Raw genomic sequence first — 22,907 nt, forward strand, 5'->3', positions numbered from 1 at the left:
TTGAAAATCCAAGAAAATATTTTAAAGACTTGGTCTTCACTTGTTTAAATAAATTCATTTATTTTTTTACTTTGCTTCTTATAACTTTCAGAAAGACAATTTTAGAGAAAAAATACAACCTTAAAAATGATTTTAGGATTTTTTAACACAAATACCTTTTTACCTTTTAAATTCCTTCCTCTTCTTTCCTGACAATTTAAATCAATGTTCAAGTAAATTAGTTTTTTTATTGTAAATAATAATAAATACATTTTAATTTAATTCTTCATTTTAGCTTCTGTTTTTTCGACGAAGAATATTTGTGAAATATTTCTTCAAACCATTATGATTAGAATTTAAAAAAAAATATTCTGGCAAATCTAGAACATCTGTAGAATCAAATTTTTAAATCTTATTTCAGTCTTTTGAATTTCTTTTAAAATTTTTGTTCTGGAAAATTTAGAATAAATAATGATTTGTCTTTGTTAGAAATATAGCTTGGTCCAATTTGTTATATATTCTAACAAAATGCAGATTGGATTTTGAACCTACTTAAAATATGTCATCAAAATTCTAAAATTATTCTTTAGCAGGAAAAATTAATAATGATGTTCCATAAATTATTTTTAAATTTTTTTCAAAAAGATTCGAATTAGCTAGTTTTTGTCTTCTTTTTTTGGGTTGAATTTTGAATTTTAAAGAGTCGAAATTGAAGATAAACTGTTTCAAAATGTAATTTAAATTTTTTTCCTTTTTTTTCCTCTTTTAAACCGTTCAATTAAGTGTTTTTTTCATCATGTATTCTCTACAAAACACCTTGCGTAAAAGGAAAACATTTTTACGACGGAATGACAGACAGAAATACCTTTAATTTATATATATATATATATATATATATATATATATATATATATATATATATATATAAATTAAAGAAATACCTTTAATTTTATATATATATATATATATATATATATATATATATATATATAAATTAAAGGTATTTCTGTCTGTCATTCCGTCGTAAAAATGTATATATATATATATATATATATATATATATATATAAAGATTTATTTATTAAAAGGTAAATTGAGCAAATTGGCTATTTGTGGCAATTTATTTAAGTGTGTATCAAACTGGTAGCCCTTCGCATTAATCAGTACCCAAGAAGTAACTCTTGGTTTCAAAAAGGTTGGTGACCCCTGACTTACATCATCCTCTATGTACTACACACTTTATTGTGTAGATTAACTGAAGCACTCATCAAAATTAAATGTCGAACCACAAGTTAACTAAAGGCCTTTGCATTCATTGTCATCTGCCGCCCTGTTATTGTTACAGCCTACACCACTGTTTGCATATATTGCTACTTGCCTCAATGTTATCAGACAATAGTTGGCAATTACAGATCCCTACCAGGCCTTTTTTTAACCTTTAGAGAAAACGCTCTTGTCTTTATACTAAGCCAATTAGTCAAATAAAGCCAGTAAGAAGATGGACATTTGGGACATTACATTGAAGATACTAGGGCTGCGAATCTTTGGGTGTCCCACGATTCGATTCAATATCGATTCTTGAGTTCACGATTTGATTCAAAATCGATTTCTTTTTAATTCAACACGATTCTCGATTCAAAAACGATTTTTTCTCGATTTAAAAGGAATATCTATGTATTCAATACATAGGATTTCAGCAGGATCTACCCCAGTCTGCTGAATAGTAGATTTTTGTAAAAAGCGTTTATAATTGTAAAGGACAATATTTTATCAACTGATTGCAATAATTTAAATTTGTTTTAGCTATTAAACGAACCAAAAATATGACTTATTTTATCTTTGTGACAATATTGGACACAGTGTGTTGTCAAGCTTATGAGATGGATGTGGATGCGATGCAAGTGTAAGCCACTGTGACACTATTGTTCGTTATTTTTATAAATGTCTAATGATAATGTCAATGAGGGATTTTTAATCACTACTATGCTGAAAATATAACCATTATTGATACTGTTGTTGATAATATTCATTTTTGTTTCACTATCAATCAATCAATCAATCAATCAATCAATCAATCAATCAATCAATGTTTATTTATATAGCCCTAAATCACAAGTGTCTCAAAGGGCTGCACAAACTACAACGACATCCTTGGTAGATCCCACATAAGGGCAAGGAAAAACTCACCCCAGTGGGACGTCGGTGACCGTAACAATCATGACTATGAGAAACCTTGGACAGGACCGCATATGTGGGCATGTGGTTTTATGTCTAGGGGTGTATTTAGTCACATGGGGTCCCGAGGCAAACCAAGTCATTGGGGCTCTCCAAAAAATCAACATCAACATTAAAGTTGGCGAGTGATCTCAACATGTTCATTGTAATTGATAGGAAGTTAAGAACATTAATCAACATTTAATAAAGTGTAAGCCATTTTTGGAGATCAATCAATCAATCAATCAATGTTTACTTATATAGCCCTAAATCACTAGTGTCTCAAAGGGCTGCACAAACCACAACACAAACCACTACGACATCCTCGGTAGGCCCACATAAGGGAAAGGGAAACTCACACCCAGTGGGACGTCGGTGACAATGATGACCCAGTGGGACGTCGGTGACAATGATGACCCAGTGGGACGTCGGTGACAATGATGACCCAGTGGGACCTTGGTGACAATGATGACTATGAGAACCTTGGAGAGGACGAAAGCAATGGATGTCGAGCGGGTCTAACATGATACTGTGAAAGTTCAATCCATAATGGATCCAACACAGCCGCGAGAGTCCAGTCCAAAGCGGATCCAACACAGCAGCGAGAGTCCCGTTCACAGCGATCACAATATTTTATTTGCGCATATGCACCGGGAATGATGCGTAGCGCTATTATTGTGAAAGCTGGAAGTGTGTGACTGATAGGTCAAAGAACACCATGAAGAGTACAGGATTGTTTCCTATGATAACAAAACCAACAATAATTACTACACACAATGCAACTGTTATTGACAACATTTTTACTAACACAAGGAATGATGAAAGAATATTATTTTATTTTGATGAAGGATGTGAGTGATCATCTTCCTGTATTTTGTGTTTATGAGAACCAATGTATTACTGTAGTGCAACAACCACCAGAGATTTTTATAAGAAATAAATGAATAGAAGCCTTGAACGCTTTGAGAGAAGACTTAAATAAACAAAAATGGGATGATGTGTACAAAGATGATGTGAATAATGCATGCAACTTAATGAAAAAGTTGATTCATCTGTATGAAGAACTGTAAATAAAATCTAAACTAGAGGCAATGGCAGAAAAAAATGTGATGAACAAACCTTGAATGACAAATGGCATTAAAAAAAAGTGCGTGCAAGAAAAAAAAAATTTGTATAGAACATTTTTTTAAATGAAGGACAAATGACTCAGAAAATATAAAAACAAATAGATATGTTTTATGAGAAAACATAAAAAAGAATACTATAGTCAATTGCCAGACAAATATGTGTTTTGTCCCTATACCGCAGCAACAGCAATAATTGATATGGTAGAATAAATTTCAACTCCATTAGATAGACAACAATATTAAGAAAACATATTTAGTAAGGATTTTCTTCAGAAAGCGTTTGATACGCTCGTTCATAAGTTATTATTGGACAGAACTGTACAAATATGGAACAAGAGCAGTGGCTCATGAGTGGGTCAAAAGTTACCTGAAGGACAGAAAACAGTTCGTGGAAGTTAACATTTGGAAGTCTGCCTTACATGATATTAGTTGTGGACTACCTCAAGGATCAGTCATTAGACCAATACTGTTTCTCATGGTTGTCAATGATAATACCATGGTTTCCAAACTGTTTAAGTGTCCCGATAAATCACACTGCGTATGCTAATTAATAACATTTAGATTTTCTCCTACTATTTTTGTGTGTTCTGAGGATCAGCACATATTCTGCATATTCATTAAGACAGACGTGCTAAATGGATTGCGCTCCTTGTTTTGCTTACTTAAGAGACCCAATCGTCTGCGCAAAAGATTAATAGATCACTTTTTGTGTGCTATCAAATTTGCACGTGTTAATACTTGCAGACCTTAAAAAGATCAGACCCACAGACTGTTGTTACTAGACCCTCGGTTACAATACTTTATCATTTGGTGGGCTTTCATGCTCCTCCCTCTCTGCTTCAGGCTATGAGAAGACAGAAAAAAGGTAGGATGAAGTAGGGCTGGGCGATATTGCCTTTTGTTAATATCGCAATATTTTTAGGCCATATGGCGATATACGATATATATTACGATATTTTGCCTTGGCCTTGAATGAACACTTGATGCATATAATCACAGCAGTTTGATGATTCTATCTGTCGACATTAAAACATTCTTCTTCATACTGCATTCATATATGCTACTTTTAAACGTTCATGCAGAGAGGGAAATCACAACTAAGTCAATTGACCAAAAGTGTATTTATTAAACAGTTATTAAGCAATGGCATAAACATTCAAGTCATTTCCAAAACAGAAAGTGCAAGATTGTCAGAGAAATTTTAAGTGTCAAATAAAAATGAGCTGCATATTAGGAAATCAAATAGTATTCGTCCTTCACTATGTGGTATGTTACTACGGTTATGAAATTCTCTTCATTCTCTAGCGAGTGACTTTTCAAATGATGCTACATATTAGCAGTAATGCTACTTTTTATAGTAACGCTATTGCCCCACACTTGACAAATTACGGTTGTCTGTTCGACATATTCCCACTTGAAGCCGAACCACCACCAGACGATGGAAAACCTGCTGTTTTTATTGGGAATTAAGTCTTCCTTCATTTGTTACCAGATCCGCACCTTCATTCTCTCGTACGGCTACGTTAGTAGCTAACGTAGCCCAGTCTGCTACCTCTGTGCTCCGTGAGGGCGTATAAGTATGTGACGTATGTAAGAATGTGCCCCTGCTTGTCTGTGAGAAGGAAAGACAGGAAAGAGTGAGAAGAGCCTGAAGTGTTATGACCGCAGCTAAAAGCAACTGCGTGAGAACGTATACTCGAATATTACGATATAGTCATTTTCTATATCGCACAGAGACAAACCCGCGATATATCGTATATATCTATATATCGCCCAGACCTAAGATGAAGTATTATTTGTATCTAACTTAGGCATGTGCATAACAACACTATCGTGCGACATGCAGTGGCACAGATGCTAAAAGTAGCTTTTTTATCCACTCTGATCGGAGAGTATACAGGTCCTAATGTTGTGACCGGGTGACTATATAATGTTTGTCAAGTTTTTTTTTTGATTGTGTCTACAAAAAAATTGTGGTGACGACTTCAAGATATAAATTTCATAATTGTCATTTTTCTAAAGATAAATGACGATACTATTAGGTGTAGTCAATAAGTTCCTTATTTATTTTGCTATCCTCCTGTTGTGGGGCAGACTGACTCATACAATATATTGCCAAAAGAATGTGGCAACCTGCCTTGACTCACGTATGAACTTGAAGTGCCCGCTCCAAACTGTTCCCACAAGATTGGGAGCTTGGAATTGTCCAAAATGCTTTGGTATCCTGGAGTATTCAAAGTTCCTTTCACTGGAACTAAGGGGCCAAGCCCAACCCCTGAAAAAAAACAAAAACACACCATAATTACTCCTCCACCAAATTTCACACTCGGCACAATGCAGTCCAAAATGTACCGTTCTCCTGGCAACCTCCATCACACCAGAGAAGGCCACTCCACTGCTCTAGAGTCCAGTGGCGACGTGCTTTACACCACTGCGCCCGACGCTTTGCATTGTATGGCTTAAATGCAGCTGATCGGCAAAGGAAACCTATTCCACCAGTTTTTTTGTATTTGGCATACTTATAAGTCTTGAAAGTTTGAAATCAAACCATCTATAAGATATATATATATATATATATATATATATATATATATATATATATATACTGTATAGTCGAGGTTTCTGTGGTTCAGCCGTTATACAGTGCTCAATACCGGAGTAGAGCGGAATATATGTTAGGTCAGGAAAAAACACAAGAGGCTTTATCATCCCTCCAAGCATAGTTTGCAGGTTTCCCTGACGATCAGGGAAATCTGCGGAACAGGCTATCCTCTTGTTGTGTTGCAGACTTTCTCGTACGTGTACATAAATGCTCAAATTTTCCGCTCTTACCAAAATCATCATATTTTCCTTTACTATATTTTGAAGCGCACAAATTAAGACCAATAAATAATTGTTTTAGATTAAAAAAAAAAAAACGTTCTCGTTTTTTAGTAGACAGCGTTTGCCTAATTGTAAGTCTTCCCTTGCCGATGTCCAAGTATTTTAGATCTTGAACCAATGATCCCGTATGGCTAGAGTAAAATAAGAAATAGCAAAATTACTCTTCCACTGCCGTTTGCCACTTGCAGTTTTCTCTGCTTGGGAACAGTTGGTTAAGCCATTATGTTTTCCCTCTGTGAGCAGAAGGAAGAAAAGGCGATGATGGCGAAGATGCAGCGGACCAGAGCCAACTCCAATGAGGGACTGATGCCACGCTGGGTCCCTGACAGAACTTTCGCTAGGACAAAAGACTCCAAAGTCTTCAGACAAATGGTGAGTTTTCCACTAACGGCTGACTTTAGCATAGACAATGCTTGTCTATGCTTTTGGAAAGTTGTTGTTTTTTGAGCGATGTTCTCTGTCTTCTTCAGGGCATTGATGAAACCTCCAGTAAAGACAAGTAAGTGTCATATACAGTAGAAGTGTAAACTGCTAAGATTATAATTCATGTTCTTTTTTTCAGCCGGGGCGTTCAGGAAACTATAAACCCAGAGGATGAAGTAGATGAATTCTTAGGACGAGCCATCGATGCTCGCAGCATTGACCAGCTAAGAAAAGACCATGTTAAAAAGTTTCTGCTTACCTTCCAGACGTCAGGCTTGGAGAAGAAGGTTTGACACTTTTATTTTGATTATCACTTCCCACTCATTTATACTCACACCCTCCAATATAACTCTGTTTGTTCACTTTTACAGTATTCCAAGAAAGTGGATGATCGTTTTGGAGGCTATGTTGCTTGCACTCTACTAGTTTTTTGCTTCATATCCTTCATACAGATTGTCATCTTTCCACAGTGAGTAGCTGACATACATCCTCCACTATGTACTGTATGCCAAATGGCTCATTCTGAAAAAAGACTGTACTGATATTTAGCACCTATGTTTAATCTCCTGGGATTCAAAAGGACTAGCAGGAATAGAGGCCAAGAGACTAGCTGTAATTAAAACTATACTCTGCAATTTCTTGATTTTAGTGCACACTAGGGTTTCACATTATAAACGATATACATTATGAATGATATACAAACCCCGTTTCCGTATGAGTTGGGAAATTGTGTTGGATGTAAATATAAACGGAATACAATGATTTGCAAATCCTTTTCAACTCATATTCAATTGAATGAACAAAGACAAGATATTTGATGTTCAAACTCAAACTTTATTTTATTTTTTTGCAAATAATAATTAATTTACAATTTCATGGCTGCAACACGTGCCAAAGTAGTTGGGAAAGGGCATGTTCACCACTGTGTTACATCACCTTTTCTTTTAACAACACTCAAAAAACGTTTAGGAACTGAGGAAACTAATTGTTGAAGCTTTGAAAGTGGAATTCTTTCTCATTCTTGATTTATGTAGAGCTTTAGTGGTTCAACAGTCCGGGATCTCCGCTGTCTTATTTTACGCTTCATAATGCGCCACACATTTTCGATGGGAGACAGGTCTGGACTGCAGGCGGGCCAGGAAAGTACCCGCACTCTTTTACCAGGAAACCACGCTGTTGTAACACATGGCTTGGCATTGTCTTGCTGAAATAGTGCAGGGACATACATGATAACGTTGCTTGGATGACAACATATCAATCAATCAATCAATGTTTACTTATATAGCCCTAAATCACTAGTGTCTCAAAGGGCTGCACAGACCACCACGACATCCTCGGTAGGCCCACATAAGGGCAAGGAAAACTCACACCCAGTGGGACATTGGTGACAATAATGACCCAGTGGGACGTCGGTGACAATGATGACTATGAGAACCTTAGAGAGGAGGAAAGCAATGGATGTCGAGCGGGTCTAACATGATACTGTGAAAGTTCAATCCACAATGGATACAACACAGTTGCGAGAGTCCAGTCCAAAGAGGATCCAAGACACAGCAGCGAGAGTCCCGTTCACAGCGGAGCCAGCAGGAAACCATCCCAAGCGGAGGCGGACCAGCAGCGCAGAGATGTCCCCAGCCGATACACAGGCGAGCAGTACATGGCCACCGGATCGGACCGGACCCCCTCCACACGGGAGAGTGGGACATAGAAGAAAAAGAAAAGAAACGGCAGATCAACTGGTCTAAAAAGGGAGTCTATTTAAAGGCTAGAGTATACAAATGAGTTTTAAGGTGAGACTTAAATGCTTCTACTGAGGTGGCATCGCGAACTGTTACCGGGAGGGTATTCCAGAGTACTGGAGCCCGAACGGAAAATGCTCTATAGCCCGCAGACTTTTTTTGGGCTTTGGGAATCACTAATAAGCCGGAGTCCTTTGAACGCAGATTTCTTGCCGGGACATATGGTACAATACAATTGGCAAGATAGGATGGAGCTGGACCGTGTAGTATTTTATACGTAAGTAGTAAAACCTTAAAGTCACATCTTAAGTGCACAGGAAGCCAGTGCAGGTGAGCCAGTACAGGCGTAATGTGATCAAACTTTCTTGTTCTTGTCAAAAGTCTAGCAGCCGCATTTTGTACCAACTGTAATCTTTTAATGCTAGACATGGGGAGACCCGAAAATAATACGTTACAGTAGTCGAGGCGAGACGTAACAAACGCATGGATAATGATCTCAGCGTCTTTAGTGGACAGAATGGAGCGAATTTTAGCGATGTTACGGAGATGAAAGAAGGCCGTTTTAGTAACGCTTTTAATGTGTGCCTCAAAGGAGAGAGTTGGGTCGAAGATAATACCCAGATTCTTTACCGTGTCGCCTTGTATAATTGTTTGGTTGTCAAATGTTAGAGTTGTATTATTAAATAGAGTTCGGTGTCTAGCAGGACCGATAATCAGCATTTCCGTTTTTTTGGCGTTGAGTTGCAAAAAGTTAGCGGACATCCATTGTTTAATTTCATTAAGACACGCCTCCAGCTGACTACAATCCGGCGTGTTGGTCAGCTTTAGGGGCATGTAGAGTTGGGTGTCATCAGCATAACAGTGAAAGCTAATACCGTATTTGCGTATGATGTCACCTAGCGGCAGCATGTAGATGCTGAAGAGTGCAGGGCCAAGGACCGAACCCTGGGGAACTCCACACGTTACCTTAACGTAGTCCGAGGTCACATTGTTATGGGAGACACACTGCATCCTATCAGTAAGATAAGAGTTAAACCAAGACAGGGCTAAGTCTGACATACCAATTCGTGTTTTGATACGTTCTAATAAAATATTATGATCGACGGTATCGAAAGCAGCGCTAAGATCGAGGAGCAGCAACATAGATGACGCATCAGAATCCATCGTTAGCAATAGATCATTTGTCATTTTTGCGAGGGCTGTCTCCGTGGAGTGATTTGCCCTGAAACCGGATTGAAAGGTTTCACATAGATTGTTGGACGCTAAGTGTTCATTTAACTGCTCCGCAACAATTTTTTCAAGGATTTTTGAAATAAAGGGAAGGTGAGACACCGGTCGGTAATTTACCATGAGGTCAGGATCGAGGTTAGGTCTTTTAAGAAGAGGATGAATAACCGCTTTTTTGAATGCTAGGGGAACAGTGCCCGAGGAGAGTGATAAGTTTATAATATTTAGCACTGATGGACCTAATAATACAAAGAGCTCCTTGATCAGTTTCCCAGGAATAGGGTCAAGTAAACATGTTGTCTGTTTTATTCCATTTACACGTTGTAACAATTCCTCTAATGTTATTTCCTCAAAACGAGAGAAACTATTTTGGAGGGCAGTATCCGCCGTATATACAATCGTGTCAGTGTTAATAGAACCCCGTTGTAGCTGGGACGCATTGTCTTTAATCTCCTTTCTAATGACTTCAATTTTCTTACTAAAGAATTGCATAAAGTCATCAGCTGAGTGGGTTGAGCTACTGGAAGGAGTCCCTTGTTGGGTTAGTGATGCTACCGTACTAAACAAAAATTTAGGATCGTTTTTACTACGGTGGATGAGATTTGAGTAATATTTAGCTTTAGCTAAGGTAAGCATGCGTTTATAAGTTATTAAACCATCACTCCATGCTTGATGGTGCACCTCAAGTTTAGTCGTGCGCCATTTGCGTTCCAGCTTTCTACATAATAATTTCTGAGCTCTAGTTTCTTCTGTAAACCACGGGGTGCGCTTTTTTGGAGCCTTTTTTAACTTTAGCGGTGCTATGTTATCAATGGTTTCGCGCAGGGCGTCGTTAAAGTTGTTAGTGAGGTTATCAATAGAGCCCACATACTTTGGGAATGGTGCCATTACCGAGGGCAGTAGGTCAGCAAGAGTTGTCGTTGTGGCTGTATTAATGTTGCGACTGCTATAGCAGTTATTATTATTATTAGTTTGACGAACATGCGTCTGAACCTCGAATTTTATAAGGTAATGATCGGACAATACTTTAGTATATGGGAGTATCGTAACTTTGGAAACGGTGATGCCCCTGACAAGCACTAGGTCTATTACCGTTGCGATGCGTGGGTTCATTTATTATTTGTGTGAGACCACAGCTATCAATTACAGTCTGGAGCGCTACGCACGGTGGGTCCGATGGGGTATTCATATGGATATTAAAGTCCTCCATTATGATTATATTATCGGCGTGTGTCACTAGATCAGCAACGAACTCTGAGAATTCATTGATAAAGTCCGAATAGGGCCCTGGGGGGCGGTAGATAACAGCCAGGTGTAGAGGGAGCGGTGTGACAGACCTCATAGTAAGCACCTCAAACGATTTATATTTATTATTTATGTTAGGACTAAGGTTAAAGTTTTCGTTGTATATTAGTGCGACCCCCCCACCCCTTTTGAGCGGACGGGTAATATGCGCATGTGTAAAGTTAGGAGGACATGCCTCATTTAGCGCAAAAAAGTAGTTTGGTTTAAGCCAGGTTTCGCTGAGACCGATGACGTTAAGATTGTTGTCTCTGATAATATCATTAACTAACAACGTTTTAGGAGACAATGATCTTATGTTTAAAAAACCTATATTATAGGTAGTGGGCTGTTTTAGAGAGTTTTTGATCAAATTATCCGTAGTAGCAATATTAATAATGTTGTGTTTATTATGCCCAGTGCATTTAGTATAGTTACGACCATATCTAGGAATTGATACGACAGGAATTTTCCGTTTGTTTGTTTGTTGCTTTGATAAACTGCACACATCATGGTTAGCCACCTCAGTAACGGGGATTTTCCGATTGTTTGTTTGTTGCTTTGATAAACTGCACGCATCATGGTTAGCCACCTCAGTAACGGGGATTTTCCGATTGTTTGTTTGTTGCTTTGATAAACTGCACGCATCATAGTTAGCCACCTCAGTAACGGGGATTTTCCGATTGTTTGTTTGTTGCTTTGATAAACTGCACGCATCATAGTTAGCCACCTCAGTAAAACACATGTCCAACTCTTAAACACTCAAAGCAGAAAAAAATTGTTCTAATTTAACTGACTCCTTACCCAGACCAGTAGTCTCGCATTTTCCATCTAAATCCGTCTTCGGGATGGAGGGAAGTGGTGATCTGTGGGGATTAGCCTTCTGCTTTGTTTTTAGCCCCGCTCGGTATCCGCGTTTCCGATCACACCGCTGGCGTCTGCTCTGTAGACGGCCCCCGCTGCTACTAGACTCCCCTGCTTCACAGGCTGCTGGATGTAGCCGCCGACGTATTCCCATGCTAGTTAGCATGTTTAGCACGCACGCGTCTATCAGTCCAAAACGGCCCGATATGTCCACACCCAGAAGTGTCTGGCGGTCGTACGTGATCACGGAGTGACCACGATGTGAGCCAGCCATAAAGTTTGTGGAATTGTCCGGTATTTCTGTTGCTACAAAACCTTTATGGACCTTTCAGCATTAATTGTGCCTTCACAGGTGTGTAAGTTACCCATGCCTTGGGCACTAATGCACCCTCATACCATTACAGATGCTGGCTTTTGAACTTTGCGCCTATAACAATCCGGATGGTTATTTTCCTCTTTGTTCCGAAAGACACTACGTTCACAGTTTCCAAATATAATTTGAAATATGGACTCGTCAGACCACGGAACATTTTTCAACTTTGCATCAGTCCATCTTAGATGAGCTCGGGCCCAGCGAAGCCAGCGGCGTTCCTTGGTGTTGTTCATGAATGGGTCTTGCTTTGCACAGCAGAGTTTTAACTTGCACTTACAGATGTAGCAACCAACTGTAGTTACTGAAAGTGGTTTTATGAAGTGTTCCTGAGCTCATGTGATGATATCCTTCACACTCTGATGTCGGTTTTTGATGCAGTGCTGCCTGAGGGATCAAAGGTCCGTAATATCATCGCTTACGTGCAGTGATTTCTCCAGATTCTCTGAACCTTTTGATGATTTTACGGACCGTAGATGGTAAAAGCCGTAAATTCTTTGCAATAGCTCGTTGAAAAATGTTCTTCTAAAACTGTTCGACAATTTGCTTACAAATTGGTGTACCTCGCCCCATCCTTGTTTTTGAATTACTTAGCATTTCATGGAAGCTGCTTTTATACCCAATCATGGCACCCACCTGTTCCCAATTAGCCTGCACACCTGTGGGATGTTCCATATAAGTGTTTGATAAGCATTCCTCAACTTTATCAGTATTTATTGCCACCTTTCCCATCTTCTTTGTCACGGGTTGCTGGCATCAAATTCTAAAGTTAATAATAATTTGCAAAAAAAAAAATGTTTATCAGTTTGAACATCAAATATGTTGTCTTTGTAGCATATTCAACTGAATATGGGGTGAAATTGATTTGCAAATCATTGTATTCCGTTTATATTTACATCTAACACAATTTCCCAACTCATATGGAAACGGGGTTTGTACATTTGGCCGACAATAAAGCTTTAAATACTGTCGTTATATCGTAAAAATTAAATACATTCTAGCTGTGTCCCAAAAATCTTGCAGAGACTAGCAAACAAACGTGTTCTCAATGTAATGTAAAGTCCTCGCGAGCAAACTATCAGCTGATATCACTCCACAGCGCAATCTTAAGTCACTTTAATGTCAGCAATCCTCACTTCCAAGGCGGCAAATCAACTGTTATATTCTACAAATATCATCACTGGCGGACGAGGAATTTTAACCGCTATGATAGATCTTTTGACTACAAACAAAGATATGTTTAATGATTTACAAAGCTTTTATCGTTTCTGTTATTGTTTCTAAACTCAGGAAATAAGTGCAGAAATCAAAGGGTTAAATCAGAGCCAATACTTCATCCATCCATCCATGCATTTTCTAGCACTTGTCTCTCTCGGGGTCGTTGGGGTGCCTCTAGGAAATAATTTGAATATTTAATTGATATTGTTACACAGTCATCATGTGTTGTCTGATTATAATTGGAAATTATAATCATTCAATGATCATGAATATTTGAAGGCTCAGTATCAGCATTGGTATAACCAATACTGCCACTGTAACTACTTGGTATTGGATCGATACTTTGAATTGTAGTATCGCTTAAAACTAATGTAAGGTATCCAAACAACAGAAGAATAAGTGCTTATTACATTTTAACAGAAGTGTAAATAAAAACATGTTACACCAGAAAGTAACCAAATATTAACCGTTAATTAGCAAGTAGAGTAATAGTAGTTTTGAAAAATAAAAAATGCACCTGGGGATAGGCTGACATTGAATATGACCCAAGTGTGCGAATGTTGTTTTGTCTTTCTATGTCGGCTCTGCGATGAGGTGGTGAATTGTCCAGGCTTTACCCTTCCTTCCGCCCGATTGCAGGTGGGATAGGCACCAGTCCAACCAAGACCCAGAGAAGCGGTAGAAATGAATGGATAAATGGATTTTTAAATAGAAATTATGCACTATGTAACTGCAGCAGGCAAATTCGGAGCCTTTGTAACCCAGTTTGAAATAGTTTATTGGGGTTAAGGTGTTTGTTTATTTCAAACATGCATACAAGTGAAATATGATACATTACATTTCCAGCAGCATTCCTGAAAAGGAAAGGAGGAAGCAGACCTTATTTAATCCTACTCCTTTTTGTATCATTGCATATATTTTTTTATTCAAGCAGTAACACAAAAGTGAATTAAAAAGGCAAATACCGCTCATTCCCTTTGTGGTCGCGGGGGTCGCTGGTGCCTATCTCAGCTACAATTGGGCGGAAGGCGGCATACACCCTGGACAAGTCGCCACCTCATCGCAGGGCCAACACAGATAGACAGATAACATTCACACTCACATTCACACACTAGGGCCAATTTAGTATTGCCAATCAACCTATCCCAGGTGCATATCTTTGGAAGTGGGAGGAAACCGGAGTACCCGGAGGGAACCCACGCATTCACAGGGAGGACATGCAAACTCCGCACAGAAAGATCAGGACCTTCGTATTGTGAGGTAGACGCACTAACACCTCTGCCACCGTGAAGCCCCAAATACATAAATATGAGTAAGTAAATGATTATTAAAAGACTCAATCATTTACATACCAAATAATATACCATGATATATATCATTATTGCAGGAGGCTGCAATATTTGGATTTTAGACCACATCGCCCCTTCCCAGTGCACACATTTTTAGTACACATGTGTGTACAACCCTATATTCACGTTAATGACATTAGTAAAGTGTAAATCTATAAAGAAGAGAATCTAACAGCCTTCTAAGGATATTTATTATTTTAGATTAAGCTTTTCTCATTCGTGGTTGATTCTAAGCATTTCTTCACAATAAAAGAAATCTTTAACATCAATATTTGTGAAAAAAAATGTAGCTGTCAACACTGAATATTGCATTGTTGCAGTTCTTTTCACAGTTTATGAACTTACATTCATATTTTGTTGAAGTATTATTCAATACATATATTTATAAATGATTTTTGCATTGTTGCTATTTTTTCGAATATTTAAAAAAAAATCCTACGTACCTCTTGGCATACCTGCAAGTACCCCCAGGGGTATGCGTACTGCTGTATGGTATAGCCTACTTTTACCCCATCCCACAACAGCAACCGGCATTGTATTCATTGACTACATATTTCATCAACACATTTTTTTTTGAGAAACATATAACAAAAGATGGAGTGGTGTTTGCATGACCAAAGAGGTCATAAAAGCATCATGCCCAAATATGGTCATTAGAAGAGCGCTTGCATACACAGACGCCTTCCTTCTTAACATTTCATAATCTTTAGACCAGTGGCTCTCAACCTTGTTGGAGGTACCGAACCCCATTAGTTTCATATGCGCATTCACCGAACCCTTCTTAGTGACAAATAAAATGTTTTTTTTTTAAATTCAAGACAAAGTTATGTGTTTTTGGTAACACTTTAGTATGGACAACATATTCTAAGTAACAAAGACTTAATTTAGAGGTTTTTGGACACTACGGGAACATATTCGAAGTAACAAAGACTTAATTTAGAGTTATTTGGTTAGGGTTAGGATTAGGGCCAGGGTTAGAGGTTTAGGGTTATATTGAAGCTATGCCGAATAAGGCATTAATAAGTACTTAATAATGACTAGTTAAGAGCCAATATGTTACTAATTTGCAATTTAATAAGCAACAATAATTAATGGTGAATATTTCCCCCATACTAAAGTGTTACCATGTTTTTTTAGTGGTACACAAAATGAACCGTGCATGAACATCACCTTGTTCAAAGAAAAAAAACGACACTAAACTCACACTAGACTGCATAAACCCACAACAATGTACACACCTGCAAATCAGTGTGACTTCTGCTGTTGCCGCATCCGTAATACGCCGATAGGGAGAAGTTTTTATTAAAACGATGAGTCGGGTGTGTTTTGACCTCTGCCGAACCCCTGAGGCCGACTCACCGAACTCCTAGGGTTCGATCGAACCCAAGTTAAGAACCACTGCTTTAGACATTGTTGTAGTTGTCACTCAACAAAAGTAATACACTACACATTCCAACCTACTTAGTTTTTAAAGTAACGCCTTAGTTTACATAGTTATGGCTAAGTAGCTACACTACTATTTACATTACTTTTGGATTACATGCAAAATAATAGCCTCAGGGACCATGGCTCAGCCGTTAACTTCATATCAGCGTGTTGGCGTCGCAGGTGCTTTGAGAGATTGAATGTAGTGTTGGCAGCACTTTAGACGTTGTCGTGTCGTCTGCTCAATATCTTCTTGTTTATGTCACATGTTGTAAGCAAGCCTGGAAAATGTGTGTTTGATTTGTGTCTAGGTCCTCCTAGGGAAAGTTTTGCAAGTAACAAGATGTTTTTGGTGTGGTGGATATATTGTGATTCCTGACACTATCAACAGTAATGCATCATACTACTGTATTACAGAAAAATGTTATCTGATTACAGTAAGGCTTTTCTCCCAACGCTATTGATTTAGGGGTAATCCGGCATGCTCCACCGTTTAGTATTTTATACGTAAGTAGTAAAACCTTGTATTTGCATCTTAAGTGCACAGGAATCCAGTGCAGGTGAGCCAGTATAGGCGTAATATGATCAAACTTTCTTGTTCCTGTCAAAAGTCTAGCAGCCGCATTTTGTTCCAACTGTAATCTTTTAATGCTAGGCATGGGGAGACCCGAAAATTATCAGTCATCGAGCTGAGACGTAACGAACACACAAATAATGATTTCAGCATCGATGGTGGACAAAAGGGGAAGAATTCTAGCGATATTACGGAGATTACAGAAGGCTGTTTTAGTAACATTCTTAATGTGGACTCAATGGAGAGAGTTGGGTTGAAGATAATACCCAGATTCTTTACCGAGTCACTTTGTATAATTGTTTGGTTGTTAAATGTTAAGGTAGTATTATTAAATAAGTGCTGGTGTCTAGCAGGACCGATAATCAGCTTTTCCTTTTTCTTAGCGTTAAGATGCGAAAAGTTACTGGACATCCATTGTTTAATTTCATTTAGACAAGCCCCCTGTTGATTGACTGAGTCATGACACAAGGTAAAATTAAACTTATGTTAACCTGTGTCACAGTACAGTAGGAGAACGAGACGGCACGGAGGTAGGAACGTCGTTCGCTTGCAGCGTGTTTATTGAAATATATAAATGAAGTGTGTGATTAATCCAAATGTATACGGTGTGACTATGTGTAGCGATTATATGAGGAGTGTTACCAGGTGGTGTTGAAGGTGCGTGTAGAGATCGGTGCGAAAGTCCAGAAATGGCAAAGCAGGCTCGGAGGTCCAGGGACAGGCAGGAGGTCAGGGCCTGGAACAAGGCGTTGTTGTCTGGGGTCAGGCGTGAGGTCGAGATCCAGGAAGGCAGCAGAGATTCCAGAAGGGATCCAGGGAGACGAGGCAAACCGCTAAAAACCAGGGGATGACGAAGGGCTGCTAGATGACGACACAGGACAAGACACATTGAGCACACCTGATGTAGGAAGGCAGCAGAGAGTCCAGATGGGATCCAGGGAGACGAGGCACACATCTAAAAACCAGGGGATGACGAAGGGCTGCTGGATGACGACACGGGACAAGAAATATTGAGAACACCAGAGGGTAAACACAAAGAGAGAGGAAGCACATGAGCAAGGAAGCGAGAGACTTACTGTACATGTACAAGTAGCTACGTTGTGGCACTGGGACGCGGGACGCGCTAGCTTATGAAGGCAGGAGTCTCATCAGCGTCAGTTGTGTTGATTGCAGAATGATGGGAGAGGTTTGAATCCCATGGGGGTCATTTAAAGATTTTACACAGTAAATCCAACAAATATTGTTTTGTATTTTCTAAAATTATCAGCTTCACTCTGATTGAATCTTGTTAATTAAAAAGGCTATTTGATATTCGCTCAAAATAAAATTTTTCAAACAAAAATATACAACAAGAACACCACAGGCTTGCTTACGTTACTATTCGTGGTTTAACAGACTATACATATATATTTTTAAAAGGTCTCTATTTTTTTTCAATTACTAAATATATTTACTAGAGTAAAACGTCTGCTGTTCAGGTAGTCATAGGAAGTGTGTGGACACATACAAAAGCAGTCCAAGATTAACTACTAACCCTTTGCAGTCATGTGGTTTTCACGATAAAATATACAGTGGGGCAAAAAAGTATTTAGTCAGCCACCGATTGTGGAAGGTCTCCCACTTAAAATGATGACGAAGGTCTGTAATTTTCATCATAGGTACACTTCAATTGTGAGAGACAGAATGTGAAAAAAAAATCCAGTAATTCACATTGTAGGAACTTTAAAGAATGTATTTGTAAATTATGGTCGAAAATAAGTATTTGGTCACTTCAAACAAGGAAGATCTCTGGCTCTCACAGACCTGTAACTTCTTCTTTAAGAAGCTCTTCAGTCCTCCACTCGTTACCTGTATTAATGACACTTGTTTGAACTCGTTATCTGTATAAAAGACACCTGTCCACAGCCTCAAACAGTCAGACTCCAAACTCCACTATGGCCAAGACCAAAGAGCTGTCGAAGGACACCAGGAAAATAATTGTAGACCTGCACCAGACTGGAAAAAGTGAATCTACAATAGGCAAGCAGCTTGGTGTGAAAAAATCAACTGTGGGAGCAATTATTAGAAAATGGAAGACATACAAGACCACTGATAATCTCCCTCGATCTGGAGCTCCACGCAAGAGCTCATCCCGTAGGGTCAAAATGATCATGAGAACGGTGAGCAAAAATCCCAGAACTACACGGGGGGACCTGGTGAATGACCTCCAGAGAGCTGGGACCAAAGTAACAAAGGTTACCATCAGTAACACACTACGCCGACAGGGAATCAAATCCTGCAGTGCCAGACGTGTCCCCCTGCTTGAGCCAGTGCATGTCCAGGTCCGTCTAATGTTTGCCAGAGAGCACATGGATGATACAGCAGAGGATTGGGAGAATGTCATGTGGTCAGATGAAACCAAAATAGAACTTTTTGGTATAAACTCAACTCGTCGTGTTTGGAGGAAGAAGAATACTGAGTTGTATTCCAAGAACACCACACCTACTGTGAAGCATGGGGATGGAAACATCATGCTTTGGGGCTGTTTTTCTGCTAAGGGGACAGGACGATTAACCATGTTAACGAAAGAATGAATGGAGCCATGTATCGTGAGATTTTGAGCCAAAACCTCCTTCCATCAGTGAGAGCTTTGAATGGTTGACCAAATACTTATTTTCCACCATAATTTACAAATAAATTCTTTAAAATTCCTACAATTTTCGCATTCTGTCTCCCACAGTTGAAGTGTACCTATGATGAAAATTACATACCTCTGTCATCATTTTAAGTGGGAGAACTTGCACAATCGGTGGCTGACTAAATACTTTTTTGCCCCACTGTGTGTGTGTGTGTATATATATATATATATATATATATATATATATATTTACAGTATATATATATATATATATATATATATATTTACAGTATATATATATATATATATATATATATACACATATATATATATATATATATATATATATATATATATATATATATATACATATATATATATATATATATATCTGGCCATAGTTTGGGGACCCCTGCTCTACACCTATGATGGATGCCTGGTCCTCTCCACAGTTTCCAGTAAAGAACATTATGTGTGTTGTTTGAACTAAAAGCAGAATAATCCGTCTTAATGTTTGTCTAACTATCTTTATTGCAGCACTCCAGTCATGCTGGGAATTTACATCAGCATCTTCATCATCCTGGCCAACATCCTTTTCATCTGTGCCATATACTCTTGCATCAAGCTCTTTCCAGCTGCAATGCAGACCGTTTCAAAGAAGATTGTCCAGTCTCGCACCAACAGCACTCTTGTCGGAGTGTTCACTATTATCCTTGTCTTCATCTCTGCCTTTGTAAACATGGTAAGATCCAAACAAAAGTAACCCTCCTCTTTACGAACAAATACCAGGATGAATAATTTGTATGCTTGTCGTGGTCGTAGTTTGCCTGTGACACCAAGAGCTTACCGGAGTGCGTCGCGGAGAAGTCCAACACGTCCGCCGCCTTGGTGACGCCATGCTTGATCCGCAGCTTGAATGTGTCCGTTGAAGGGGGTCTAGAAATGTGTCCCAGTGAAGGTCCCTCTTGTCCCTTTCCTGAGGTGAGTTAAGTGGCGAGTCCATGGTTTATGGATTACGGAGGTTCATTTGTGTCTTTATTACCAAAGGTTTGTTTGACACTGAATTTTTGTAACTTATTTTTTTGCGTTTGAATTTTGTGAAAGGAATCTTTTACATCAAATTACGCTGACAATTTCAATGAATACAAATTGTGTATTATGCTGGCATTAGCCAAAAAGCTCTCTCCCGGTTGCAGTTAGTCCAGAACGCGGCAGCACGACTTTTAACAGGGGCCAGGAAACGCCAGCATATAACCCCAATTCTTCAGAGTCTGCACTGGCTCCCTGTTCATTTTGGAATTGATTTTAAAACATTGCTGTTTGTTTTTAAATCTTTACATGGACTGGCACCTCAATATATCTCGGACCTTATCCAAATTTACATTCCTGCGCGCGCTCTGAGGTCCGAGAGCCAGTTCCAGCTCGTGGTGCCCAAGACCAGACTTAAGACTAGGGGAGACAGGGCCTTCTCTGTGGTCGGCCCTAAGCTCTGGAACACTCTGCCGCTCCATGTTCAAACTGCTTCCACAGTGGAGTGTTTTAAGCCTCGTCTTAAGACCCACTTTTATTCTTTGGCTTTTAACACTACGTGAGTTGTGTGGTCCTCTGTTCTCTGTTTTCCTCTGTGTTTTTTATACACTTTGATTTCTATTTTACTGTTTTAATTGATTTTACCCTTTAAAATAGTTTTTAATCATATTTGTTTTTATATTGTTTTTATTGGTTTTATATTTATTTATTTTTTGTTTTCATTCAGTCATTGGTGGAGCATAATATGTAGATATATACTCTTTTTTAATTGTATTTTATTTATTTTTTTTATTTTTTTTACAATTGTTTTTAACATGGCTGTGCAGCACTTTGGAAACGTTATTGTTTAAATGTGCTATATAAATAAAGTGGATTGGATTGGATTGTGTTTCAAATTTCAGTTTAAGATACAGTGTTTTAAGATTCATTTCAATGAAATATGTGTGGATTCATTCTCAAGAATCAAGACTGAAGCAATCAATGGTGTTTCACAACAAACTAAAAATGTGTCTTGTTTGCAGTCACATGACACTGGTCTTGCGAAGCAGCAAAGAGGCAGTTTATGCAGCACTACACACTACAGCAGCACTGCGCATAATGTGGCCCGTTTAAGCTTTTCTATCCACCCACGTTTCCCCCCAAAAATGTTTTAAACCTTTACCAACCCAACTGTATTCGGCAATAGGTAGTGTAGTACAGTTTTTTAAATTATCGTTAAGTCTTGAACTGTAGGAAGTATTTTATTTCAATGATTGGAATTTGCGCTTTTGAGTGAAATACTGATTATTACGGTAATCATAGGGGCTCCGTCATAGCTGCCCCATGCAGAGAAGTCACAGAAGAGTGGGCCGGATTTGTTTACAGAGCAGCCACGGACAGACGCGGAAGCACATTTTTACAACACAGTTCCGCAGAAAAGTCATATTGTATCAGATATGTGAGTGTTTGTACCATGTTGGTTGCATTTGAGTTGTGTATTGTTTGATTGTAAAATATGTTGCTCAAGGATGTACCGTGGAAGGTAAAAAGTTGCGTTCATATGTTCTTAAAAGCCTATTGAAATGGGATTTTCTTATTGAAACGGGGATAGCAGGTCCATTCTCTGTGTCATACTTGATCATTTTGCGATATTGCCATATTTTTGCTGAAAGGATTTAGTAGGGAACATCCACGATAAAGTTCACAACTTTTGGTCGCTAATAAAAAAGCCTTGCCTCTACCGGAAGTCACAGACGATGACGTCACAAGTGTGAGGGCTCCTCACGTCCTCACATTGTTTATAATGGGAGCCTTCAGCAACAAGAACTATTCGGACCGAAAAAACGACAATTTCCCCATTAATTTGAGCGAGGAAGAACGATTCGTGGTTGATAATATTAAAAGCGAAGGACTAGAAAAAATAAAGTTAAAAAAAAAAAAAGGCGATTGCATTGGGACGGACTCAGATGTTTTTAGACACATTTACTAGGATAATTCTGGGAAATCCCTTATCTTTCTATTGTGTTGCTAGTGTTTTAGTGAGATTAAATAGTACCTGATAGTCGTAAGGGTGTGTCCACGGTGTCTTGACGTCAGTCTCTGAGGGAAGTCGACGTCAGCTGCATGGACGGCGCAAGCTCAAGCGACTTTTTACCACAGTTTTCTCACGGAAACCTGCTGGTTGACGAGTGGTCGGGAACCATGTTCGCTTGACCGCTCTGATCCATAGTAAAGCTTCACCTCCGGGATTTTTAAACAAGGAATCACCGTGTCTTTGTGTTGCTAAAGCTTCCCAACTCCATCTTTCTACTTTGACTTCTCCATTATTAATTGAACAAATTGCAAAAGATTCAGCAACACAGATGTCCAGAATACTGTTTAATTGCGCAATGAAAAGAGACGACTTTTAGCCGGACATGTTGCTGCACTAATATGTCCTGACTGTCCGTGACGTCACGCGTCCGAGACGTTTTCAACAAGAAATTCCGCGGGAAATTTAAAATTGCAATTTAGTAAACTAAACCGGCTGTATTGGCATGTGTTGCAATGTTAATATTTCATCATTGATGTATAAACTATCAGACTGTGTGGTCGGTAGTAGTGGGTTTC

At 38.7% G+C, this 22,907-nt stretch overlaps 1 protein-coding gene across 2 annotated transcripts in view; it reads left to right on the forward strand.

The window, feature by feature from the left end:
* The window catches only part of LOC133555104 (adenylate cyclase type 6-like), a 172,398-nt gene that overhangs the window by 135,459 nt on the left and 14,032 nt on the right, over nt 1-22,907 (forward strand). For both annotated transcript variants that reach the window (XM_061904589.1, XM_061904590.1), the window contains exons 10-15: nt 6,446-6,574; nt 6,673-6,701; nt 6,765-6,912; nt 6,997-7,094; nt 19,827-20,031; nt 20,112-20,270. In XM_061904589.1, the coding sequence (XP_061760573.1) occupies nt 6,446-6,574; nt 6,673-6,701; nt 6,765-6,912; nt 6,997-7,094; nt 19,827-20,031; nt 20,112-20,270 (768 nt within the window). The remainder of the gene's footprint in view (nt 1-6,445; nt 6,575-6,672; nt 6,702-6,764; nt 6,913-6,996; nt 7,095-19,826; nt 20,032-20,111; nt 20,271-22,907) is intronic.

Source organism: Nerophis ophidion, linkage group LG06, assembly GCF_033978795.1.
Source record: "Nerophis ophidion isolate RoL-2023_Sa linkage group LG06, RoL_Noph_v1.0, whole genome shotgun sequence".
In the NCBI taxonomy this organism is placed as follows: domain Eukaryota; kingdom Metazoa; phylum Chordata; class Actinopteri; order Syngnathiformes; family Syngnathidae; genus Nerophis; species Nerophis ophidion.